At 37.0% G+C, this 20,885-nt stretch overlaps 3 protein-coding genes, 1 long non-coding RNA gene and 1 pseudogene across 11 annotated transcripts; 3 read left to right on the top strand and 2 right to left on the bottom strand.

Annotated features, from left to right (window-relative positions):
* Positions 1-253: 253 nt before the first annotated feature.
* On the top strand, positions 254-3,796 carry LOC137721580 (Pentatricopeptide repeat (PPR-like) superfamily protein). Its single transcript, XM_068460671.2, has 2 exons — positions 254-2,521; positions 3,325-3,796. Exon 1 carries the CDS (start codon positions 411-413, stop codon positions 2,394-2,396), a length of 1,986 nt encoding a protein of 661 aa, XP_068316772.2. The 5' UTR covers positions 254-410; the 3' UTR covers positions 2,397-2,521; positions 3,325-3,796.
* A 2,609-nt stretch (positions 3,797-6,405) lies between these two features.
* LOC137721437 (calmodulin-binding receptor-like cytoplasmic kinase 2) lies at positions 6,406-9,153 on the top strand. 2 transcript variants are annotated; one of them, XM_068460532.2, is made up of 6 exons: positions 6,410-6,756; positions 7,399-7,643; positions 7,724-7,892; positions 8,049-8,138; positions 8,222-8,523; positions 8,593-9,153. In XM_068460532.2, the coding sequence occupies exons 1-6, from the start codon at positions 6,507-6,509 to the stop codon at positions 8,842-8,844; spliced, it is 1,308 nt and encodes a 435-aa protein (XP_068316633.2). In that variant the 5' UTR covers positions 6,410-6,506; the 3' UTR covers positions 8,845-9,153. The 2 variants fall into 2 exon arrangements, with proteins under 2 accessions (XP_088553470.1, XP_068316633.2); XM_088697344.1 differs by having other exon boundaries at positions 6,406-6,756; positions 7,724-8,138.
* On the bottom strand, positions 9,087-15,690 carry LOC137721435 (uncharacterized). 7 transcript variants are annotated; one of them, XM_088697343.1, is made up of 16 exons: positions 15,436-15,683; positions 14,933-14,985; positions 14,593-14,698; positions 13,982-14,094; positions 13,743-13,811; positions 13,333-13,489; positions 13,157-13,233; positions 12,878-13,042; positions 11,949-12,484; positions 11,732-11,796; positions 11,182-11,261; positions 10,549-10,653; positions 10,208-10,347; positions 9,965-10,111; positions 9,647-9,799; positions 9,087-9,565 (listed from the first exon to the last, which is right to left on the bottom strand). In XM_088697343.1, exons 1-16 carry the CDS (start codon positions 15,632-15,634, stop codon positions 9,418-9,420), a joined length of 2,313 nt encoding a protein of 770 aa, XP_088553469.1. In that variant the 5' UTR covers positions 15,635-15,683; the 3' UTR covers positions 9,087-9,417. The 7 variants fall into 7 exon arrangements, with proteins under 7 accessions (XP_088553469.1, XP_088553457.1, XP_088553453.1 ...); XM_088697331.1 differs by having other exon boundaries at positions 13,157-13,489; XM_088697327.1 differs by having other exon boundaries at positions 12,878-13,233.
* LOC137721581 (5S ribosomal RNA) lies at positions 10,728-10,846 on the bottom strand (annotated as a pseudogene).
* Positions 15,691-17,502: 1,812 nt separating the features above from the next.
* LOC137719800 (uncharacterized) lies at positions 17,503-18,228 on the top strand. The gene is made up of 2 exons (XR_015954259.1): positions 17,503-17,629; positions 18,038-18,228. It is a non-coding gene; the product is annotated as an uncharacterized LOC137719800 (long non-coding RNA).
* Positions 18,229-20,885: the final 2,657 nt, after the last annotated feature.

Below are 20,885 nucleotides of genomic sequence, written 5' to 3'. Positions count from 1 at the left end.
CATGAACCCAGATCTTCTCCGGATCTAAAAAAATCTGAATTTAAGGATCAAATGATCAAGGCAGTTGAAATTTGATCTAACAGCTATAAACAGGAGGCCCCTCTAAAAATTATAATAATTGTAGCCGTTAAATCAAATTTCAACAGCTCGGATCATTTGATCCTTAGGCTCAGATTTTTTAGATCCAGAAAGTTCTGAGTTCAATAAACATGACAAAAACAATGACAATGACAATGAGATAGGAGTGTTTTTTTTTTTTTTTTTTTGCGCCTAGAATCCGCACGAACACGTGTCCTACTGTCGGAACCTAGAATTTCTGCATCGGAAGGCCTCATCTTGTTTATCAAGGCCTCAATTTTGCCGCTACTATTTGGATAAAAAAGGCGTCAAAAGAAGCCAACTATTATGCTATGCTGTCCAGATGCCGCTCATCTTCAATCCCCACCGTCCACTTCAAACGACCGTTACGTTTCCCGCCAACCCCTCCTCCTGCTTCATTTCAAACCAATACAGACGCCCCAAATCATGCCCACCCATTTCATCAAACCAACTCGTCTTTCCCTCCGAGTCGACGCAGTGCCTTCACGCCGGTGGTTGAATCCGCCCATTACTTCTGCTCCAACGCCCTCAAAGTTTCAGCCAAAATGGGTTTTCTTCGCGAGGGAAAACAATTCCATGGACATGTGGTAAAGTTGGGTTTGCATAACCTGCAGTCGCTGCAAATTCATGTCCTGAATTTATACGTCAAGTGCAAGGAATTCAATGATGCACAGAAGCTGTTTGGTGAAATGCCTGTGAGAAATGTGGTTGCTTGGAATACCTTGATTTATGGGCTTGTCAACCGTGGGAGTGAGTATAAACCGAATTTGTATTTGGAGTTTTATTATTTAAGGAGGATGTTGTTAGAAGCAGTTAGTCCGGATGATATAACGATTAATGGCTTGTTTCGTGCTTGCATTGAGTTAAATGTTGTTGAGATTGGTAGGCAATTGCATTGTTTTTTGGTGAAATTAGGATTTGATTCGAACTGCTTTGTGGGCAGTGCTCTTGTTGATTTTTATGCAAAATATGGTCTAGTTGAAGATGCAAGGCGTGCTTTCGATTTCTTATTGTGCAGGGATTTGGTTTTGTGGAACGTGATGGTGAATTGCTATGCTTCAAGTTCTTTGGCTGTAGGGGCTTTTAGGGTATTCAATTTGATGAGACTGGAAGGTGTTCAGGGGGATGAGTTTACATTTAGCAGTCTGCTCAGTTCATGTCGTAGTTTTGGATCTTGTGAGCCGGGAAAGCAGGTTCATGGCATTATCATTAGACAGGCTTTTGATTCAGATGTTCTAGTTTCCAGCGCACTTGTTGACATGTATGCAAAGAATGATAACATAGGTGATGCTTGGAAGGTTTTTGATGCAATGCCCATCAAGAATGTCATTTCTTGGACCACTATAATTGTGGGATATGGACTACATGGAAAAGAGAAGGAGGCTATTAAACTACTCCGGGAAATGTTGCGGGAACACTTTTATCCTGATGAATTAACTCTGGCAAGCATTGTTAGCTCATGTGGTAACGTGTCATCTACTACTGAACTTATGAAAATTCATGCTTACATGGTTAAATTTGGGTTTGATTTCTTTTCATCAATTGCTAATGCTCTGATAAGTGCATACTCCAAATGTGGTAGTATTTCTAGTGCGTCTAAGTGTTTCGACTTGGTTGTTGAGCCTGATCGAGTTACTTGGACGTCCGTTATATGCGCATATGCATTCCATGGTTTTTCCAAAGAAGCTACAGAGGTTTTTGAGAAAATGCTAACTTACGGCACAAGGCCAGACCACATTGCTTTTCTTGCGGTTCTTTCTGCATGTAGTCATGGAGGGTTGGTAAAGAAAGGGCTTCACTACTTTAGATTAATGACCGATGACTATCTGATTATTCCAGATTCAAAACACTATACCTGTCTAATTGACCTTCTAGGGCGAGCTGGTCTTGTAGACGAGGCTTTCACGGCTTTGACATCGATTCCCACTGAAGCTGATCCAAGCACCTTGGGAGCATTCATAGGGGCATGTAAAGTCCATGGAAACGTAGGATTAGCAAAATGGGCTGCAGAAAAGCTTTTTGCATTGGAGCCAAACAAGCCTGTAAATTATACTCTCATGTCTAATATCTATTCTTCTGAAGGTCATTGGGATGATGTAGCAAGAGTACGCCAAATGATGAAGAACAGTTGTGATCATAAAGCTCCAGGTTGTAGCTGGGTGGAGACTGGGGGTGACATTCATACGTTTGTTTCTGGTGATGAATCCCACCCGCAAGCACCAGAGGTGTATTCCATGCTAGGGATGCTGCTCAGGCTTATGAAGGGGAAAAGTTATACGTCTGATGCGATGGTTTGACAATGTTCTGGATGAATCTGCCCTTGACCGCCCTCGTCAGTCTGGAGCTCAGCTTTCAAAATTGAGCACTCAAATGATTGGTAGCTCCACTCTGATGGTGATCAGCTCTCATGGTTTCTTGTGAGGTAAGGATCTCCCGAGTCTTTTACATTTATAAAACAAATCTTCATGTCTCATTAAAATCTCACCTGCTATTAGTTCTTAGATAAGTTATTTATTTATCTATATAATGCGTCTATTTCGAGAATATTACTACCAAAAACTGTGTCTCTCGTAACGATTCTGGCATTTCTTCCCTATCTAGTCTTTTAATTAGTAATTCATTCCTGTCATTCTTAAACACCCAAGTTCTTATTGTTGATTTCAATCCCAAGTTTCCTAGTGCTTTTCTGTCCCAGAGACCAGTTATTGTCTTCTTCTCAGTGCTTCACCTCTTTAGTTTTGAAATCTGGGAAGAATTGCTTCCTTGTGCACTAATGTGCAAGATAACAAAAGAAAATGATGACCCATGAAATCTAATCTTTCTTTTCCATTTAGTGTCCTTGCAGTACTTGGCTTAGTCAAGTTGGTTAGAGTAATGTGCTCCCCCTCTTGCACCCAAGTTCGAATGACCCTCCTCGTAGTTTATATAAATATATATTAGCGTAGAACATTGCTTGTATCTATACATTTTGCATAAGAATCAACTTGCAAATTCATCCATGTAAAACCGATGCGGTCAAACTAATGTCAGCTTGCTGCTGTTTTTCATCACCAAAATTGTTTCCTGTAACGAGGCACGGAAAGAATTGATACAATTAATGGACGGTTGCGCAAAAGGTGGTTAGACTAATTAAACTAAAATAATATCTATGTATCCTCGAGTATTTACCATAATACCAAAGAAGATGCAACAGAAAGTGAATTTGTTGATCGATGCACGTTTCAGGTCAGCACTTTTCAGTTCACAACTAGCTGTTGTTGACTGCTGTTGAGAGGATAAAAGCTCAAGTTGCAATGTGAATTCTTTATTCTCTGGCAACAGTCACATCAACAAGTGGGAGCAGACAGGATTAATCTGAGAGGAAAAAGCTTAAACCGGAAGAAAGGCCTGTTCTATAAAAGGTAGCATAAAAGCAGAAGACAAGGACATTCAACTCACAACACAAAAAGACTTCAAAGCTATGCAGCCTACCTTTTCCAAATTCCTTTTGTAATTCAACACCTTTGCAATTGTATTTACGGTTGAAGCTCTGGTACATTGTTTGTAATATTGATTCTTGTATTAAAACTTTATTTCAAAGCACTTCAGTTGCTAGCAAGAACTTGCCCGACTAGCAATAGAACTTGCCTGAATAGGTTTAAACTTTGCCTGATTGCTTGTATTTCTCATTTCCTTTCAAGTTATTACTCGTTGAATATTTGGTAAGTGTTTAACTTCATTTCTTTCCTATCTTTTCATTTCCATATAGTTTGTCATACATTATGAGGTTATATTTATATCAGAATTGCAAACTGAGTTGAACCAAAATTCAATCAGTTTATGGTTATCACTTTTTCATACTCAAAAAAATATTTAAAGTCCTTTACATAACAAGGCATAGAAAAGACTTAACATGTATTTTAATCCCTTTGTGGCAGAGTCTCTTGATAGAAGCTCAGTCTACTTGTGGCACCGGTCTACAATCTAACAATAACATCATTTAAATCCTTTTGGTCTTAGCTAAGAGTGGCACACCTAACAGTAACAAATGAGGGCTTGTTCGGATATACTTTTAAAATGACTGAAATCGCTTTTAGAAAAAATATTTTTGGGTTCCAAAAGCACTTGAAGTGCTTTTTATAAGAAGTATCAGTTATGTGTTTTTTCTAGGAAGCACTTTAAGTGCCTTTTTTTTTTTTTTTTTTTTTTAGGATTTACTAGTATTTTTATTAGGGATTGTGTCAAAAAATATTTTCACTACAAATGCTTTCAGTCATTTAAAAATCACATCCAAACAAGCTGTAACTCATTTAAAAGAGCTCGATGCCTACTCAAGGCTTTCAAATGCATTTCTAACAAAGAGCACCAACACTCACAAGTAAATTGTGACACCAACACTATTTTGGCACGCTCAATGAAACTCTTTGAGTTACGTGCCAAGACACTATAAGAAAGGCAGGAAACCAAGTAGAAGGTTTAAAGTTACTTTACCATATCTACAAGGCCAATTGAATTGGCTTGAAAAGCAAAGATAAAAATTACAAGGACGAAATTCAAAATCTAAACTACAAGGACTATGAATGTAATTTAGCTAAAGTTCAATATAATTCTGAAACACATGAGATTGACACAATAAAAAATTATAGACAAAGGATAGCGTTAGTGGGTTAAACTGTTACTTGTAAAAACGATAGCGTTAGTTGTTAGGGGGAAAAAGAAATCTGTAGGGATTGAACCCGCATCAGCATGCATAAGCATGATTACTTTCAGCCACTACAATAAATGAACATTTGCGCAATAAAAATTCCTTTCATTTTTTTCTTATTGTTGTTGGGTCACATCATTTCATCCATATAAAGAAAATCCCCTTACCATGTATAATCTTTTTCTTAATTTACTTCATTTTTGCTATCACCTATATTATCAGAACAGATAAATTATAATTCTGATTAAACATCCTTCCTAATATAAGAGATGTTGATAATTGGGAGGGGTTCCTTGAAATTATGTCAATATTCTAACAAACTGGAGACTGCACTCCAGGAGTTGTTGGATTGCCATAGTCGATTAACTTCTAATCAAAGTGTAAGTAATCTTGCATCAAAATTGCAACATTACTTGATTTTGTTTGCTATACATATTGTGTATTATAAATGTGACTACAAATGTCGTATGTGTTTATAAGTTGTTGGGCTACTCCTCATATTGCCAATTGGTTTTATGGTAGAACCTTAACTTTCTTCATGATATCAAAACAGATTGTCCTATGTGCAAAACCCAACGGCTACACGTGCTCCACGTCACTCAAATTGTGTTGCCCATGTGTTATGCTTGAAAATTCGCCACACGTGAGGGGACATTGTTAAGAATGAATTCCACATCGATGAGAACATGAACCTTAAATATGCTTATAAATAGTTGAGTTACTTCCTATATTACTAATTAATTTTATGGTTTAATCTCAACTTTCTTTACCGTCACATCAATTATGGTGTTGCAATTTTGTTTGGAAGGAGGTGTGCACAAATTATACCCGTCACTCACGCTAAAGAATAGAGACATGCATGTTTGAGCTACCAAAAGAACACGGCAGGGCATGTTTCATAGACATGTTACAAAGGGTAGGATCCGTCGGTCCAATGTTTTCACATTCACTTCTTCATACTGAAACCAAAAAGTCAAACGAAATCTTATTAATATCTAGTGATAAAGAAATGGATATTAATAAGAAAATACTCAAAACACAAGGTTAATTTCACTTGTACATTTTCAGTATGGAGTTAGTGACAGTTTTTTCATTGTTCGTAATTTGATAAATAAACAATATGATGCAAATCATACACAATGGGTCATTCCATCAATTTAAAAACAAGACAATATTTGTTATAAGACGTAGCACTCATTGTTCATTATCTTCGTTTTTCGCTTACATATATACCAGAATGATCAAAGATGGATTAAGAGATGTCAATAACTTGTTAAAAATGACATTAAACTCAAAAAGTTAAAATGTTATGTCTAATGTCGTTTTCAATTAACTTATCAAACGATAATAGACGAAAGAAATCGAAGATAAAATCTCAAGCAAGGATAATACATGTTTAATTACTTGAACTACGAATCTTTCTCATAGTTTTTACATTCTTAGAGTAGAGTGATAAAAGATTTTAATTGAAAATCTTACACCGAAAATGAAACCCAACCATTTTGCACCTGGTCCTACTCTTTGACACGCTTGAGTCCTTGACTACAACGGCGCACGTTAGCCTCGCTCATCTTTTGAAAAGTCAAAGTCTTCTCTCTCCTCTCTCTCTCTCTCTCTCTCGCTCATCTTGTGAAAAATCAAAGTCCTTCACTACCCGCTTACAACTACCCGCCATTTCTACGTCTACGTCCCATCTCTCCGGTCCCCTCTTTCTTTCTCTGAAATGAGGCGAACCCCATCGTACCGACGCCGTAGCCTTACGTCCGACCCGCGGAGCACCCCTGACCGGATCCCCTACTCTCCTAGCTCGCCCTACAACGACGCCTCAACCGGACAGAAATCCAGCTCTGGCAAGAGCGTGGTCGCTGTCGCGGCCCGCTCCTTCGCCGGAGCCTTCGTCTCGTGCTTCACTCCGCCGGAGACCAAGAGCTCCGTAAGCTTCGAGGGTTCTGAAGAGTTCAGAGCTCCCTTCGGTAATTCCATTTCCGTAACTTTTTCCTTTCAAGAATTTAAGCTGAGTCTGGTAAAAAATGTAGAGTTATTTCGTAGAGATCAAATTTTAGAAATTCATTTAAACGTGTTAGAAATTACTTGTACTTGTTTTCTTATAAACATGTTAGAAATTCTCATTGAAAACCCAAGTGCTCGTCGGAAGAGCTAAGCGTTTTTACGATCCACAAGTACCTTAAAGTTTTCTACTAAACTGAACGTCGTTAGAAGCAACTTTTGTTGTGAAAAGCACTTTCAGCCATTACAGAAGCAACCCTCGGTTATGAATTAATTTTTCGACTTTTTTTATTTATCGTTATTATATTTGTATAATGTATCTAATGGATGGAATCGTAAGGAAGTAGAGTCAGTAGACGACTTTTGTGTTAATTATTAGAAAGTACGATGATTGAATTTGAAATGAACTTAATTATATTGCTTATAAAGTTTAGCACACAATTAAGAACTACTGGTCTGCTTGATTAAAAAATGAAGATAGTATTAGGCTGCCATTTGTTTTCTTCTCTGTTATTTTTTATTCATATTTTTAAGAAGAGAAAAATGATTAAAACAAATTAGTTTGTCTGTTTAATGAGGTAGACTGAACAACTAAGTTGATTTTGTAGTATTTTCAAATGCTTCGAGAGATGGGAGCGAGAGAAGACGCGGTTCTAGTCGAGGCATCTACTCCAATCCAAATAACTCAAGGCATGCGAGTGAGCCCAGGAGTGTAAAGTTCACCATGGAAGAGATAAACAAGGCCACAAAGAGCTTCTCTCCCTCTTGCAAGATTGGACAAGGTGGTTTTGGGACGGTTTATAAGGGAAGACTCGAAGACGGGACCTTTGTTGCAATCAAACGCGCTAAAAAGGTCCGGTACAAGTGTGTTATAGGGCTAAAACCGGGGTGCGATATAGTATTAACTGAGGACATGGTTATTTTTGTTTGCAGAGTGTATATGACAAGCATTTGGGAGTGGAATTCCAAAGCGAGATTCAAATGCTGGCGCAGGTGGAGCATTTGAGTTTGGTCAAGTTCTACGGGTACTTGGAGCATCAAGATGAAAAGATTGTTGTTGTCGAGTATGTTCCTAATGGAAACCTCAGGCAACATTTGGATTGTAAGTTCTATTTGTGTTACTCTCTCTCTCTATTTTCCTCTCTTCCTTTCTGTGTGCTGTGTGTGCCTGTGAGCTCGAATGAGCGTGTATCTGTGCACCTTGGCTCCTCAATGCATCACCTTGAGTGCCTGAAATGTGATACAACGCGTAATGCAGGTTTGCACGGTGAGATTCTTGAACTTGCAGCACGGCTAGACATTGCAATTGATGTGGCTCATGCCGTCACCTATCTGCATACGTACACGGGTAATTCTCCAGTTTTAGTTCTCTGAGAGTTGTAGAATTTTTGTGACGGAACTAACTAGACCATGTTTCGGCTTCCTTGGCAGATCATCAGATTATTCATAGAGACATAAAGTCGTCCAACATTCTCTTAACGGAAAACTTGAGGGCCAAGGTAGCTGATTTTGGTTTTGCTAGGCTTGCTGCTGATAGCGACTCAGGTGCCACCCATGTTTCTACTCGAGTTAAAGGAACCGCTGGCTACTTGGACCCCGAGTACCTGAGAACCTATCAACTCACGGAGAAGAGTGATGTCTACTCATTTGGTGTGCTACTGGTTGAGCTAGTTACAGGCAGGCGTCCAATTGAACCTAAACGGGAAACCAAGGAACGAGTAACTGCAAAATGGGTATGAACTTCTCCTCTCTTGAGCTAGTTTACATGGGAATTTAGTGCATGACTCAGGTTGGTTTTGCAGGCTATGAAGAAGTTTACCAATAGAGATACTCTTTCGATTTTGGACCCGAGGTTAGAACAGAGAGCAGCAAGTGATCTAGCCATCATCGAAAAGATTCTTGAACTAGCATTACAATGCTTGGCTCCACGCAGACAGAACCGGCCTAGCATGAGGAGGTGCGCGGAGATCCTCTGGAGCATCCGTAAGGATTACAAAGAGGTATTAGCTCCAGACTTCTGTTCATTTTCTAGCCCTTCACAAATAAGTACTTGAGCATGAGAAGAGTGGCAAAATAGCGATCTTCGGGCTCCCATGGAATGTAAAGATAATATGGTCTTATCGGAGATAGAACACGAAGAGCGTTGCGTTTTGTAAAAAAGAACTACACAGTAAATGTGCATGTGCAATTTGAGTAGGAAAGCCAAGTAATTTCTTGAAGAATGGATCTGGAGGAGGGGAACAATATTGTATTTTGGTCTGTTGAAATTTTACTTGTATGTTCATTGTTCTTGGAGTTACTGCATTCGACATGAGTGTATTCCTTTATTAGATATACGAGCGTATTATGATTACAATTACAAAGAGTACATGACCAGTTGATTCAGCGTCACTCAGTCGCTACTTGGTTAGAAATCACTCAGTCTCTACTTTAGTTTCCACCGAGGCCCTTCAATAACTTTCTCACCTTTCTCCAACTCATAATACTTCCTATCTATGCAGTAAGATATTCACAAACCTCCCATCTCCCAAAACATTCTCTCTTGGCAGTAAAAAAAAAAAAAAAAAAAAATCATCTCTTTTTTCTATAACCTCAACACTGCAAAATTTCCCGTACTACTCTTCTCGTTATTCACCTCTTGAAAATGAATCTTGTCGAGTCAATTCATAGGCTCCATTCGGTGGTATCTGACTCTCAGTATCTACCGTACTTGTAGGACTTTCTTTTGAGCATAGGAAGAAGAAGGAAGATGTATATATTGTCATGTGCCAAATGCTGCAGATCATTTTATGCACCAATCATGAGAGAGAGAGAGAGAGAGAGAGAGAGAGGAATATTTTCATGATATAACTATACCTGTGCCAAATCCAGTAGCTTTCATTGGTTTCCAGTACCCAGCTACTTGCTGCAATGGCTAATGTAACTAAACCTGCAAGTATAAAACCCCAGCGAAATCTTCTAAAAGTTGTCTTAATGAGATTCTTCAGCCATTCGTTAACAGCTTGGAGCCTGCGTAATCCGTTGGAATTTTAGAAAAGGAAATGGAATGGATAAGCATATATATATAAACTCCAACATATATATGTTACCGCAAAAGTTAACGGGTTACCCTCAACTTATCTACTAGGGCTATTATATTCAAATAGGGTTTGCTAACTTAAAATAACATCGTACCGTTCCAAGGATTCCCACCTCTCAAGCATATTTAAGGAGAATCTGGTTGAAAATGAAAATGACCTAAACTTGGTTGACAATTGTATCAGCCACCCAATAAGAAGAGCAATGGTTCCAATTACTATAACAAGAATAATATTCCCCGGCCTGCAAATTTCAACATGGTTAAATGCATGACGCAAGTACTAAAAACCGAGTCCAGATTTAAAATGCACTGAAACTGTGTCCATCAACTCAAGATACCTTCTGGCCTTAGTATAAACCATGAGTGCAGTAAGAAGTGCAACGGCTGTGTGTAATGCTCTCTTAAGATCGTCCTCAACTGTGCCTAGGTACACAAATGTGCTCCCTACGGCCATGAAAGAAAGCCAGACGTCCATGAACTGAAAATTCGAGATAACTAATTCATCATAAAGATTTAATGCAATGTATATAACTGCTTAATTACGCGATACCACGGATTTGTCAACTTCAAATGCGTCTAGGCTTTTGCCACTACTTGCATATCGCGTTCTCATTCTTTATTGCAACAAAAGGTTCGACCATTAGTTATTTCTTTAAGGAAAAGAGACAAAGAAGTGTACCTGTAAGACACCAAAGCCCAGAGGACACCAAGTTCCCACATCACATGCATGATATATTCCGCTTGCAATTCCACTAGATGTAAATATCACCCACTCTGCCAATGCCTGTAAATAGATATTATGATCAACTTGTTACAACACAACAAAGCCTTTTCCCACCAGGTGGGGTTGGCTGTGGGGGGATGCAACATGAGGACTTCCCAGGCGGTCACCCATCCTAGTACTACTCTTGCCCAAACTCGTTTAACTTCGGAGTTCGGATGAGATCAGGTGCATGTGAGCTGGTATGATCGCAACCCAAGGATTCGACGTAAGATAGGAGTGCCGGCTGTTGACTACCTGACACACTCCCCCTCCTCCTTTATCCGGGCTTGGGACCGGTAATGTAAGATAAACTTACACAGGCGGAGTTTATGATTAACTTGTTAAAAGCCAAAAAAAGGTTTCCGTTTGGATAAAGAAAATAGTCTAAATTTCAGAATTGAGTCAAACCAATATGGCATTAGTTTAGTGTCCACTTAGGATAATCTTACGGAGAGTACTGTCGCAAACTTCAACTAGTAATATATTATTACATTATGTTTGAAGAAGTCTAGTTATTGTGAATCAAAGTTAAAGTTATAAGAGAATCACCTTCTGTCGAAGGGCCCAAAATGCAGGAAGTACTGCTGCAGCATTTGACGCAATAAGAAAAATGGATTGCCATACGTGCCCTATGCCAATTTTCAGGCAAGGAAATAAATAAGAGAACAACTGTAGAACATAATAATCAATCTTGGATAGTTTGCAACGTAAACAATAACTTTGTAGAAAACCACTTAAAACTAACCATATCAGATTCAGAGCCTATGACATCCAAACTAAGTAGATACAGTATGTACTTAGACAAGTTTATATTGTTTCCGGAAACATCTTTTTCATTAATGATATAAGTTTTGGCAATTTGATCATCTACATTTTATTTCTCCAAACTAGCAGACTCAATTTTTGCAGATTTTGCCATAACACTTTCTGTTTCAATTTGCTTCCTAGAAGAAAATTCATATACCAGCTCCATGACAAATGAACCTTATTCAATAAAAAACAGACTAAATTAGCAAATTTTGAACTATGAGCAGAAGTAAAAAAGACCAACTGCATAGAGAACAATTTTGTATAAGTTCACCGCTGAAATAACACATACCATGAGGTGTTACAAGTTCAATGCTACAGTCAAAGCCTCCATGGTCTGGATCACATGAGCAGAAGCTGATAAAAAAAATTAAAATTAGAAACCTATACTGATCGCAATAAGGTGTCAGCTATCTTCCTGATCAAGAAATTAAAACATAGGTGTTCCAAAAAAGGAAACTTAAGAACACAGTAGATAAAAAATCACAAGGGGAAGGATAAACATAAACCTGTATGATGCCAATCCACTAGCATCCAATGCAGTTTCACATTTTCCATGTGAAGAGCACCTTCTCGGGCATCTTTCAAGGGAAACAGACATGATAGTCGGAACTTTCGAAGCATCACTGGTGGTGTTGAGATGCTTTAGACCAAAACCCCAAGTTCCTTCTCTAATGTACAAAATGTAAAAATCAACCTTGTCTTCACTTGAATTATACAAGTTAAAAAACATGGAGCCATGGCTATTGCTTGTCCTGTTCGAATAAAAATAGTCCCAGCTAGCAAGAGATGGTAATCCACCATATCTAGCATATACTTCATAGTTAACCTTGTCATCGGAGTTTAATTGAATGTGCATATGTCCTCCAGCTGCTCCACGCGGAATGTCCAACATAAAGTAAGTCCATGTTTCTTCTGGTTGTCCACCATGCGAGGAGTTGGTTAAAAGATGATCAAGAGGAAAATTGGCTGACTCAGGAGGCACTTTTTCACTGATGAGTAAATAGTAGTATTCAAAGTAGCTTGAACCTTTCCTCAGCGATGTCTGCAGACAACCATTCTCAGCTTGTCAACAAAATCATTCCTGCCAATAAGTTTCTTGAAGCATCAAGAATAAAATTAAATACTACAGAAAATAAGAACATCCATCTAATAAGTACATCCACCTTGATCTCATAATTTTTCTTTAATCGCTATTGTTTCTGCATTTTTAGGCCACTACAAGTCAATTCTTAAAATATTCTGCTAGCACGCCCTTCTTATACCCGTCAGTGCAAACTAACTTCGAAATATATACTTAACGTTTTAATCTTCACCACTAATGCATACAAGTATTAACAATATCAATGTGGAAATTAAACAAATAATCTACTACTTTGAAGAAATTAATACTTTCAAGAACTTTCATAAGCAGAAACACATTTATCAGCAAGCCCACCTGAAGGGTGTACATTTCCCATGTACAATTTGCTCCGGCCTTGCCCTCCGGACATTCAAGCAGTTTTGATTCCAAGGAATAACAAACTTTTGTGTCAGTATCCAGACTCCCTTCAATCTCTTTTGAAATGTTGAGAGGTAAAACAGTAATATACCATCGACCGACCTTTGGAAATTGAATGACCAATGAGGATTTGTTTATATTACTGGAATAGTCATGCACAGTTTCTGAAGGTATTGCACCATGCCGTGCATAAAATATTAAATTAATATCACTAACATTCTTGGTGTTATCTGAAGATGTTACATTTAACCAAACATCCTTCGCCAAAATTTTCAACTCGTGTGATACTCCCACTACATCCAAAGAGTAGAATTTGGGCTCACCATCTCCATGACAAGTGCCAAAATTGTTTTTACATGAAATTACATATTCAATTGTTTGGTTATACAAACCAGCTTCTGAAGTATTGTCTGCAGCACTGTAACTGTTAGATTGAGCACATGAAAGTGTGTTAATTGTCTGATTGCAGTATGGGCCCCACATGGTTAGGGTCGTACATCCTTCCACAGTGATATTGGCACTGAATGAGTATGATGGGGCGCGATTAATCTGCCATGTTATCCATTATTAGTGCATTAAGACCCTTCGACGGAAAAGAAATATATATATATATATATGTATGTATGTATGTATATGCATATATATATATATATATCTATATGTATGTATGTATGTTTTGAAGTGAGGTATGAACAACAAACTTTATCGCATACGGTAAACAGCGAACTAATGGTTTCAGGTGCATGACTAACAGCAGAGCAAATCAACACAAGAACTATAAAATCTAAAGGATAATAGATACCATCTTTGATTGTGTCCTTGTAGGTCCAATTCCATTGAAAAGACCGAAATACCAAACTCCTGGAGAAATCTGAAATACAATTCCGTAAGACACAGTATATAAACTTTTCTTTGGTATATAGAAAATAAAATTTTGTTCAGAAAAACAAGAAAATATTCGCAAACAAACTAGTTAAATTTTCGAGCAAACTTTCCCTCTCCAAAAGTGTACAAAAATAAGTAAAAGGTTTGATGATAGACCTGCTCATTTGTCAACTTGAGTGTAAAATTCTTTTGCATAGGATAGCACTGCTGTGAACTCTGAAGAGCTTGTATTCCCTTATAGGAACCATTGTAGAGGGGAGAGAGAACTCCTATATCAGTAAATTCATTCAATGCTATGTTCAATCATTGTTCAAATAGAATTCAAAGTAATATAAAATAAGGGAAACTGAAAATCTAGATGTGTTTATGTGAAAAAAAATCGTGAAACAAATTGCTTGTGTATACCAGTTGTACTTATCCTTGATTAACCACACACACTGATAAATTCATGTTAAGTAATAGTTGAAAAGCACTTTTGACAAAATGGCTCAGCAAGCAGATTTGTTGGGGATACTTAACGCTTATCCGAAGAGAAGGAAACTAATAGAGGCAGACCCGGCAGTCCTGACTCTCCTAAGGTATCTGTCAAGTTAAACTCTTGTGGAATACTTTTGACATGCATGATGATCAGAAATGTAAAAATACAGGGCACAAAGCATCAGATAGAACAGAAACACAAAGTACACATGTAGCTAGAGACTACGGAGTAATATTGTTTTACCGACACTTCAATTTAGTCAGTTCATCTAAAGCTCAGTGACATATACCTGAATCCACTAGAGAAGTGTTAACATCCGGCAGTGGGAGGCTACCAGCTCGGAAGCAAATCAATGGTAACTCAACTTTAGGAACCTTTTCTATGTCTCCAGCAGCCTGAAAATAATTTGAATCATTAGCAAGGATGCTAATGTATTCAACTATAGTTTTGATTTACAGGTTTGTTTCTTATGGAAAGGAATGCAATCACGAATCCAGAGAACCACTTTCATTTGGGAATCAGCACTCGGGCAAGTACACGGTATACCTTTCCAGTTTCCACCTCAAATTACTAAAGCATTGTTGACAAAAGAAAAAGCGGAAAATTTGAACCTTGGTGCGCATACTTACAAGTTCCACGTTCGAATTCATTGCTATCGACGAGAACCATGGTGGCATTTCAACTAGAACAAGGCAAAACACCAAAATCAGTTAGGAATTGCATAACTAACCATTAGATATACAATTCTGAATATAAATCCAAATTACAATCTTAAAAAAATTACTCATTACACACGATAACCGAAATAAAATACAAAATACTGAAAATTTGCTTGCTTGTGGATCAACCAATCCCATGTCAAGAACTTTCAAACATGATCACAGATAAAGTTAGCAACTTTCAGACCAAACCAAATCAAAATGGTCAAAACTTAGAATTATAGCATAATTCAACAAGAAAACCTATGTCGATGTACTTTACAGAATTCCAACGAAAAACAATAGAAGAAAAATTCAACATTTTGATTACGATCCCATCAAATATTACACCCCCATAATCCTCTCCATACAATACAAAGACCGAACCAATCAATCGAATGCTTCAAAGGGTTATCAAAAAGCTAATCATTCACCTCTAATATATCGAAATCCAGAGGGTCCAATTGTGGTTGGTGGGTAGCTGAAGCTGGAGACAGTGAAGCTGCTGTACGGACCCAGTTCGCCATACGAATAGCAGTGGACGAATAACCAGAAAACGACGACGAATAGACTGGGATTTAAATGGGAAGAGCAACAAAGAATCGAATTCGAAGCCATGGCATTCTGATTCATGGAACAGAAAAACGACAAAGAGAAGTGGGTTTATTTGTTTATTAAGTTATTTAAATGATTTTGATTAGTCACCACCAGTGGATTTTTAAATGGTTTTTTTTTTTTTTCGGATAGGATTTTTAAATGGTTAAATTGGAGAACTTTTTGTGAGTCTGATGCCTTTTACATGTGCCAGTCATCCATGACTTCGTCTGTTTTTTCAGATTTTTTTATTTATTTGCTTAACTTTGGCCATAGAAAGAATCACTCTTTATGTGTATTTTTAACATTTATTAATATTTTTTTCTAAAAAAATGCAATAATGGATAGTAAGTTACGATTATATATTCTTTTTGGGTTCAAAATGATTATGAAAACTTATTTAACATTTATTAAAATGAAGTGTATAATTTGTTTGAATTAGCAGCGTAAGCATATTATACATATAGTTTTTCTCTTATAATAATATAATGACATAAAAAATTATAATTTAATTGATAAAAACATTCATCCGTTCATATTATTTTCTTCAATTTCAATATTGCGTAAGTAAAATGAACATGATATTATTATTGGCACTTAAACAATATTATTTTGCATCTAAATTTTTTATAATTAAAAAAAATACACTTATGAGTTATAATTTTTTTTTAAATGTTAATAACCGTTTTTAATGAATAACAATAAAAGAATGCAATCAGTGTTGGAGTACTGTACACAGTACATCTTAACAGTACACCTGTCAGAATCCGACAAAAGAAATTCCAAACAAACTTAAACAACACCGTGCTTTGTGAGCCCTACTGCTATTACGTTATAAGCTCCGCTGTACAAATAATTAAGGAATTAAAATACTTATTAACACAAACCTTAATTAACCCTCCATCCATTCATCTCTCTCTCTCTCTCTCTCTCTCTCTCTTTATTTTACGTTTCTTTCATTTCTGAGAGAATCGAAACGGTCAACGTAACTAGTTGGTCTCTTTCTTGTTGCCCTCCTCCTCCTCCTCCGACCGAACCCAGAAAACCCACCATAACAACAAAGTCTCTGATCAGTTGAAAACTTAGAGAGGGAGAGAGAGATGAGTGTGATCGATTTGATAATGAGTGTTGATTCAATATGCAAGAAATACGACAAGTACGACGTTGATCAGCAAAAGGAGCTCAATAATATTTTTTGGGACGATGGATTTGGTCGCCTATACGGTGTCGCTGAGGCCGACCTCGAAGCTGCTCTCCATCTCTCTCTCTCTACTATTTTTTTTTCTCGTTAACAAGTTGCGCATTTGTGTCTTAGTTGGTTGATATAAATTTGTTGAAGTAAAGGAAGAGAAAATAAGTGAAATTTTATATAGAATTCTCAATTCCATGTTTAATATGACGATAATAATTTATGAGTTATAATTTATGCACACACTTTTTGTTTAATATGCATCATTGTTTCTATCCGTTGATTCTATTTTGCTTTATTTTTAATAAGATAAAAAATAAAGATATGTGTATAAAGAGAAAAAGTTGCGTGTAAATCACTTTCCTATTTTCTTCAAAGAAGAAAATTTTTTGCATTTTAGTTTTTGTTAGCCTTTTGGTCCGCTTGTTTCCTAAGAAAATCGAAGTAATGTCGAAAGGAAAGGAAAGGTAGAATTTTTATTTTTCTTTTATGTTTTTCCTAGTGTTAGTTGACTTGTTGAAGCAAAAAAAAAAAAAAAAAAAAAAAAAAAAAAAAAAAAAGATGTTAACATTGTGTGTGATTAGTTCAGTGAAACAGAGAAATCGAAAATTAAAGCTTTAATCCTTTTTTATTCTCTCATTTTTATCGGTATTCACCTAAATTGAGCTTATGTCCGGATGAATTATGAATTGTGTGTTTCAATTGGTTGGTATCTGTAGAAATTGGAGATGGTATCGAGGGAGGGGAACATGGCTACTGTTGTTGCTATGAATGCTGAGATTCGACGAACAAAGGCTCGTTTGCTTGAGGAGCTCCCCAAATTGAGAAGACTTGCTCCTAAATAGGTTTAATCCTTTGTCATTCTGTTATTGATAATCGCATTTTGCTTGAATGTTCATATAATTAAGTTATATCACATTCAACATTTTTCTTGGTTTTCACTAATATCAACCTCTTATGCTACCTTTTTTAGCAGAACTTAATTGATTTTTCAAATTTTCATAAGACGCAATGTATCATGAAATTTCAATTTTTAGAGCGTGTCTTCATATATGCGCGTAATGTAATCTTCAATTCTTTAAGCCACGTTCTTCGGTTTTAATGTTTGTGTTTTCTTATCTGTTGCCAGTGTGTTGAAGTGAAATTGGTGATCCATCAACTATTTCCACAAGTTCTCTACTTCATTTATGGTTATGTGAAATATATGCAATATATTCTCATTGATAATGGACAATGTATATGTTGTCTGGCAGCATGCAGGGAAGTCCATATCCAAATTTATCGGATCAAACAATTTAAAAGAAAAGAGTTACTGCATGAAGATCTGAAATATTTGACCGACATTTTTTAGCAAATGTTTATGTGGAATACACATTCTTTTTTGTTACAGTGGAAGAAAATCAAACTTTTGACCCAGCCTATTCTTATATACCGACTTTCATTACATGAGCTAACTCTAATGACTTAGAACGTCATAATCTTTGCAAACGTTGCAAGGAATGCCATTTAGATACAATCCTACAATATTTACTTGAAAAACTTGGATGCGTTTGTTGCGCCGGACTATCTCGGACTGGATTAGCTTCAAGGACTAAGCTGGACTGGCTTAGACTAGACTAAACTGGACTAACTTAGTGAAGCGTTTGGTGCAGTATTGGACTAAGAAGCTGAATAATAACAAATTCTAATATTATATTATTTAATATATAAATTATTAATATTTTATTATGATCTTATCTTTTTCTCCATCTTTTTCTACCATTTCCATCCCACTCTTTTCCTCTTCTCTCATCGTCCCACCCTCTCCCTCTTTTTTTCCTCTTAGACCTCTCAATTCATGTCTCTTTCTCATTCCTGGTCAAACTCCTTATTGATTCCAGTCTCTATTTCTCTGTCCTCCCTCCCTCTCTAGCTATGCGTTGTTCGAACGGAACCTCACGGCTTCAATTTTCCCGACGAGTTGCAGGTTTCCCGGTGTGTTTTCTGGCCTACCCTCGTTAAATTGGATGAAGTTAGCACCGCCAAAAAATTCATCACCATCCCTAGACCGAGATCTTAGCTTTGAATGCTCGAATCTGTCATGGATTTGAAGAAGCCCAAATAGGCTGAGACTTCCAGGCCATTTTCCGGCCACATTCGACCACATTTTAGCCTCGATTGAGGTAAAATCGTAATCTTGTCACTCCCAGCTTCAATTTGGTATATTTTATATGAAAGTTGGTTGTGAAATGGATCTGAAAGAGAGTCGGAAAGTTAATGATTGATCTAGGTGACCGGAGATGACGAGGAGTCTGTCGGGAGTGGTCGTTGAGCATGACGAGGACGAGAAAGAGAGGATAGTCTTAGCTAGTCCCATGGTTATTGGGGGGTCTCGCTAAGACCTCTTAGTGAAGGGTTTTGTCCATGCTAGTCCCCTTTAGTCTCATTAATGTTAGTCCCAGCATGGAACAAACACAGTATTGGACTAATAGCTAGTCCAGTCCAATCCAGTCCAACTTAGTGAGGGCAAACAAGCGCCCCCCTTATGTATACACCATACACAAGACCTAGTAAGAGGACATAAACTTATGTGGAACAGGTTCACAACCACTTGGTGTCTTAATTTAATAATATAATGTTACGTGTTGAAAACTTTACACGTGTCATTGTTTTATTGGAACGGGGTGCCATGGTGGCAATGGAATTGTCCAATACAATTCCTTCTCCAACGAGGAAGCTAACAAAATCAAACAAGAAACCGTATTAATGATATGGGATAAGAACTGGGCCAAGAAAAAAAAAACACACACACTCACAGAACAGTCAAGGAAAACTTGAGACCTTAATTTTGCTAGCATTACCATCCCTCTTTAAATTTGAATTTGTTATGCAAGATTATTATGGTTAATTTATTTTATGGTGGATAATACTAAAATAAGTGGAAATTCAAAGTCTATGGTGAAAATTTAACCATTCGTATGTACGTGTTGCATATATACTAAACAAAAAATAGGTTGGTATTTAGAAAATGCATATTTTTCCTACTGAGACGTTTTGTATAAAAAAATGAAATTATTAAAGTACGTACGTTAACAAACGACCATTATAGTGAATTTTAAGCATCAATAAACAAATAGTTTATCTTTTCAAGACCAAGGTTCTAAAAGACGCTAGGTGCTAGTTGGGCGGCGGGTTGGGGCCTAACGCCTAGGCGGCTAGGCCGGCGCCTAGGCAAACTAGGCAGATTTAAGTAAAATCATATAAATAAGTGTCTCTTTATACTTAAAAAATACATAATTGTATTGAGATACATAAATTGCAAAATAAAATGACATATAGGTTAATCTATTATATATATATATATATATATATATATTATAAAATATGAGTATATATGTAAAATTATGGGGTTCTTTCTCTTGGTTTTGTAACGTTTTTTCTAAATCTATATGTTTTAATCGTTGGGCCACATTTTTCATTTCAAAAAGGCTTGGGCCTTGTTTTCACATTAAATAAATAAAATATATTTTATTCTCTAATTTTAAAAGCAATATCAGCCACCTAAAATTCTAACCCTAGCTAACAACATAACCTATGCGCCGTCTTATTCTTCTCCTTTGCTAATTGCAATTTTACGGAGCTCTCTCTCGTCAAATGTTCTATGCTGACTTCTCTTTTACGCATGCAAAGAGGGGACAAGACGCAAGGACACAACGAAATCACAGCAAGAAGGCAGAGATGCATAGTCTTTGCAGCGTTTTTTTTTTTTTTTTTTTTTTTTTTTTTTTTAAGTTGCAAAACCGCCCAAAGACAATCGAGGCTGCCTAGCCCTCCCAAGCTGACACACCTTGATCCGAAATGTCCACTAGGACTCCAAATCGAGCTATGTTAGCTGACACCTGAAAGGTGACGAAACTATAAAGTGTAATGATATGAAAAATGTGAATAAATTTAAACCTAAAAGTGCCTAAATACAAGAGTATGTTGTGAGCGGGAATGAACCAAATTCACACGTAATGACAGAGCATAAGTACAGTACAGTAAAATATGGTGAGAATTATACCATCGATGATCATCATCTACCCCATGATTTGCCAATAATCCTCGTCGGTACGAAAACTT

This window comes from Pyrus communis, chromosome 1 (genome assembly GCF_041283825.1).
Source record: "Pyrus communis isolate YQ-2024b chromosome 1, ASM4128382v1, whole genome shotgun sequence".
NCBI classification, from domain to species: domain Eukaryota; kingdom Viridiplantae; phylum Streptophyta; class Magnoliopsida; order Rosales; family Rosaceae; genus Pyrus; species Pyrus communis.
The sequence above is the reverse complement of the archived record's forward strand: the minus strand, read 5'-3'. Positions and strand labels throughout refer to the sequence as shown.